A 5434-nucleotide genomic window follows, 5' to 3' on the forward strand; every position below is an offset into this window, starting at 1 on the left:
CAAAGGAAGAATGGTGGTGAGGAGCGACGGCGACGGCGTGGGCTGAGACGGCTGAGACGGAGAGCTGGAGAGAGATGAGAGCTGGGAGATGAGAACTTGAGAGAGATGAGAGCTGGAGAGTCCACGGTGAGAGAACTGGGTTTTGATTATTTTAATTGAGGGTAGGATTAAAAAATTACTTTTTTTTTTTAGATGAGTGCTACAGTGCACATCTATAGATAGATGTGCACTGTAGCAAATAAGCTAAATTTTATGGGTTTAGCTCCACTGCTGTAAGGCTTTTTTGCTATATTAGTGGAGCTAAAATAGCATTATAGTTTTTTAACTCCACTGCTGCAAATGCTCTAAGAGGTATAAATTACACAATTTAATAAAAAAAAAATTTATATTAACAACAATAACAATAAAAAAAATGAAAATATATAAAGTTTACAATTACCTTTTACGTAGTTTTCTTATCAAATATTTATCCTTAATTTTAGCAAAAGAATAAATAATAAACTATAAGTTCATTTGAAATATTAATAAAATTATTAATTATTATTGTTTAGTTGTTTCATTAATTTGTTAGTCTTTTATAAACTATAATTTGTTATATTATTGTTTCATTAATTATAAAATTATTAATTATTGTTTAGCCTAACATAATTTAATTTGTTTGTTTTTTATAATGTATTGGTTAATTAAATTATTAATTATTGTTTATTAGTTGTTTCCCCCAATTAAAATTTTATTGTTTATTTTTTTACTCACCAATATTAACTAATAACAATCTGTTTTAAAATTTTTTGTGAAATATTGTGAAAATATTGTGGTAACATTTATCAATTGTGATTTTTTATTCTTTTTATTATTGTTCTTTTCTTTCCTTGCATCCTTACGTTTCTTTTTTTTATTTTTTTTCTTGTTTTTTCTCCTCCACACACATATCCCCATCCCCACTCCTCTCATCTTGTTTTTATTTTTCTAGAACTCTTCCTCCACACAACATGTCCTCTCTGCTTTTATTTTTCTTTCTTCATCTCTAGCTCTCTCTTTCTCATTCTCTTTCTCTCATACTCTCACCTTGTCACACTTCTCTTGGGCAGTGGTGGAACTTAAAGCTTGCTTCGCCCAAGAGAAGTGTGAACAAGAAATGCTACAGTGTTCTCTACTTGTAGAGAAGCAGTGTAGGAATTCTAAAAAAAAGGGAGATGGAGAAGTTGTTGGAGTGGGTTTTTGAAGTGTTTTATCTCTAAAATTGGCTTTAAAGAAGCCATTGGAGATTCTCTGAGGTTAGGTTGTAATCGCTTATATTGGGTTTTGGTTTATTATTATTATTATCATTATTCCGAGAATCCGTCAGTTTGCTACCATGTTGGATTTGCTTTACTTTGTTTTATTCTTTAGATTGAGTTTGTAATCTGTTGTTTAGGATTGATGTTAGGCTTTTTTTCCTGATGGGCTTGCTCTGTTATAATTTTTTATTATTTTTTTTTAGATTTTAGTTCAAAAATTTTTTTGGGCTTTTTTTTTTTTCTTGAAAGTAGAACAAATAATTATTTATTTATTTATTTGAGAGTGTTCCTAATTTTGGTTGAGGGTGTTCCTAATTTTTTTTTAAGGGTAAACAAATAAAAAAATTTAATTATTATATATAATTTCTTTTTTTTTAGGTCAGGTGTTCCTGGGAACATCCTGGACTGAACATGACACTGCCATTGCTTCGTAGTAATGACTACTTTGAGAATTCATGAAGAAGACAATTATTTATAATGCACATGTCGAATGAAGCATGTAACACATTGTGAATAGTACTTATTAAACCCATGACCGCACTTTCGTCGCAACATCAGTTTAGTCCCCCTTTCCGTACATGAAAATGTGGGAAATTGATTTAATAATATTATCATCTTCCATTTGACACTATTTCGAATCAATATGTTTGACTGACTGGCTATGTTATAATCTGCATGTGCTTGTTTGTAAATTTTCCATCGGTGATGGTTTTGTTTTGTCTTTGTATAACGATGACGTCGATGAGGGACCACCAACAGGAATACTGGATGGAACTTGCTTGGACATGAACTGATGTTTGAGGTAACGTAGCTTTGCCAAAACTTGATCTCAACCTCACTTACCAGTCACACATTTATGGTACTATAGAAATTAGGCTTATGCTGCTGCATGTAACACATTCTTAAGGAGTACGGACTTCCTATTCACCCATTACTTTATCAAAAGCCCTTTTCGTTGCAACTTCAGATTGGCCCCTAGTAATCATTGTATAAATGTGCTACTTAGAGCAAGGGAATTACTTGACCTCAAAATTTTTATTTTGAGAGAGACAGAGATGGTGAGAGCTCCCTTCTATGATAAAAATGGACTAAAGAAAGGTGCATGGAGTGTAGAAGAAGATAATAAATTAAGAGCTTATATCCAGAGATTTGGCCATTGGAACTGGCGGGAACTTCCCAAATTTGCAGGTATTTAAGAAACTATTATATTTTGAAGCTGATAGGAATCAATCCAAGCACATCTGTATTTTTTTCTATATAAGAAAAAGAGAGAAAACACTATATTTGTATCATTAGTGGTCATCATGTTTACTGTCTCATGAAATGTTTAACAAATTAAGGCTGTCTAATTACTCAGCTTCTCTCAAATTAATAAAAAATGAACATAGTGTTTAAGCACTTCTAGTTTTAATTTTATGACAAAGAAAACTATTCTGTGAACATTTTCCTTGATTTTTATTGTTCATTTTTATGCATGATTCAACTTTATCAACTATCATTGTCTTCCATTTTCTGTAATACTTTTCCTTCCTGAGAAAATCCAAATATATAAATATATATATATATATATATATATATATATATAAATTAAAGGGAATCTTGTGGTATTGTACCTCATGCTAATCAACCTTTTTGGTTATACATTGGTTTACAGGTTTATCGAGGTGTGGGAAGAGTTGCAGACTGCGATGGATGAACTACCTCCGGCCAGGTGTAAAACGAGGAAACTACACAGAAGAAGAAGAGTGTATGATCATCAAATTGCATGAAGAACTAGGCAATAAGTACGAACCTAAAACTTTCAAATTCTTCAACAAGAATTTGGGAAGACTTTGTAGATGAACATAAGTTTATATACAAAATCTCCCCTTCTTTCCATGTGCTTTTGCTTGTTTGCATGTTTTCATACTTGATAACAAATATTTATGAGCTAACCTACTTCACGCATGCCAGTCATTTTGAAGAATTTAGCATAAACATGTAGGCATGGTGAAACTCATAAGCATCTTATGTTTGCATTAAATTTTTCTGTAAGTAACAAAGATATGTGACCATAATTGGTCAGCTTTTCTTTGAAATGGTTCAAAATTAATTCATCAATGAACTTATAAATAAACCCTTGTATTTGAGTTAGATTTAATGTATATACTGGTGTTCCAGTTTTGCTAATAGGTGTTGTTACTTGATCTTTGCACTCTATTCACTTGATGCAATTCAATCTTCTCATTCATCCAAAAAAAAAAAAAACCCTCCATATAAACTCCATGTATTTTTCTTTGTAGATGGTCTATGATTGCGGCAAGCTTGACAGGAAGAACAGATAATGATATAAAAAACCACTGGCACGCTCACCTGAAGAAGTGCACCAAGAATAATCCTACAATATCCAAGATGAAAACCTTGTCCAATGAAGCTTACCAGCATGATGCTGATATAGCTAGGAAAACGGAAATTGACAATTTTGTAAGCAGTTCTCCTTCTTACCAAGTTATGGAGAGCTCCCAATTATCCTTAGAAACGTCTTCCAATGAATTCCCCTCCTTGAGTTTTGATAATGCTCCTTTATTCGGCATAAATTGGATTGCAGAAGATAATCTCACTACATTGGAAACACTTCAACAATCGTTTAGTGACTTTTGGACTGAGCCCTTTATAATGGACAATACCTACGACCAGAATAAGTATCCAGTATCCTTGGCAAAGGGAGGATTTTGTACATCTCAACCATGCTACAATGAAGGCAAAGATTCCATCTTCATGGCTATGCAAGAAGTAAAGAACTACCAGGGAATTAATGAAGATCAATATTTGCTGAACTAGTGTGTTGGCACATTTTCATATTAACTGAATAAATGAAATATTTATCGGTGTGCGTTTCAAAACTGATTAAAAGCTAACTTTTTTCTTAAGTTATCTACTATTTGCGAGTTTCGCGTTATTTTTTGTTTTGAAAATAAACTAACTTTTAGTTTTTTCTCTCATATTTATCGAAATAATAAGCTACCAAAAATAAGGAAAGAAAATTTATGAGAAAATGAGAATTTTCATGAGGTATCATGTCAAGAAAATTGGTTCCTACATTAACAAAGAGTGAATTTACATTAAGTTATAATTGATGATGTTATTAGCTTAAGTACATGACCCATGAAATAGGCACAATCCACACAAGGGGAGGTGAAACATTGGAGTTTCCAATCCAATTCCATTTTCCCTTGTAATTTCAAATTAATTTTTTTGTATTTCTATTGACAAGATATTATAATTGTATTGTCTCAAATTCCTTTTGTTTGGGTGGAAAATAGTTTCCTTGAAAACACATTGTTTGGGGAAAATGTTTTCCAAAAAAAGTGACTAATTTTATATGTATTGTTGTGACTCTGAATATGATCTTGAAAACCTTTTATATACATCATTTAATATGCTTAAAAAATCATTAATATTTCGTGTAGACACCATACTGGTATAGGTGGGAGTACTATTTGTAGTGGCCTCAAAGATAATGGCAGTGGTGGTCACGGTGATGGTGGTAGTGGTAATGGTGTTAGGAGCATGAAGAAATGAATGGAGGGAGGTAAAAGGAAATTGTAGAAAACTTCTCCCAATTCTCAAAAGTAGAAAATGCCATTCACCATTTTTGCTTATTAGGAAAACATTTTTCGAAAATCCTATTTTGACCCAAAATTATTTATGCAAAAGATTAGTTGATATTAGTTGAACAATTTATGTGTATTCTAGTTATAGTTATTCATGTTGGAAAATTTGGTTTTGTATCTCATACAAAACTCACAGCAAAAGCAACAAACATGGATCTATTTCATTCATGAGTGATAACATGCACTATGTAAATTTCAGAATTTAAGAACAAAATAGCGTACCTTGGTGCGGTAAAATTCAAAACAAAATATTAGAAGTACTTGGAAATACTTTTAATCTTCACTCCAACTTCACTTTATGCCTAAGATGTGTGGTCTCTCAATCAGTTTCCAAGGGAGAATAATCGAGTGGCTTCACTCACACATACACACCATTTCACAATGATGTCTCTCTTTTTTTCTTTTATTTTTTTATTTTAAAAAAAAATCTATATGTTTCTCTCTTTATAACTAACTGATTATCTAATTGGATTGGCCTATTGGGCCTTTCCAATTGGGTTTTAG

At 31.9% G+C, this 5434-nt stretch overlaps 1 protein-coding gene across 6 annotated transcripts; it reads left to right on the forward strand.

Annotated features, from left to right (window-relative positions):
• The first annotated feature begins 1007 nt into the window (after positions 1–1007).
• Positions 1008–4174, forward strand: LOC115954829 (transcription factor WER-like). Of its 6 annotated transcripts, none has more exons than XM_031072784.1 (5): positions 1008–1279; positions 1656–2079; positions 2331–2465; positions 2932–3061; positions 3560–4174. In XM_031072784.1, exons 3-5 carry the CDS (start codon positions 2333–2335, stop codon positions 4095–4097), a joined length of 801 nt encoding a protein of 266 aa, XP_030928644.1. In that variant the 5' UTR covers positions 1008–1279; positions 1656–2079; positions 2331–2332; the 3' UTR covers positions 4098–4174. The 6 variants fall into 6 exon arrangements, with proteins under 6 accessions (XP_030928644.1, XP_030928645.1, XP_030928647.1 ...); XM_031072785.1 differs by having other exon boundaries at positions 1008–1274; positions 2245–2465; XM_031072787.1 differs by having other exon boundaries at positions 1008–1274; positions 2284–2465.
• The last annotated feature ends 1260 nt before the right edge of the window (positions 4175–5434 follow it).

The sequence above is a fragment of the Quercus lobata genome, chromosome 8 (genome assembly GCF_001633185.2).
Source record: "Quercus lobata isolate SW786 chromosome 8, ValleyOak3.0 Primary Assembly, whole genome shotgun sequence".
In the NCBI taxonomy this organism is placed as follows: Eukaryota; Viridiplantae; Streptophyta; class Magnoliopsida; order Fagales; family Fagaceae; genus Quercus; species Quercus lobata.

Bases quoted from the DNA above. Each gene is read 5' to 3' on its own strand.
- LOC115954829 (XM_031072784.1), top strand. From the start codon at position 2,333: ATGGTGAGAGCTCCCTTCTATGATAAAAATGGACTAAAGAAAGGTGCA. The intron at 2,466-2,931 runs GTATTTAAGAAA...ATTGGTTTACAG, and splicing joins GGAACTTCCCAAATTTGCAG to GTTTATCGAGGTGTGGGAAG. The intron at 3,062-3,559 runs GTACGAACCTAA...TTTTCTTTGTAG, and splicing joins CATGAAGAACTAGGCAATAA to ATGGTCTATGATTGCGGCAA.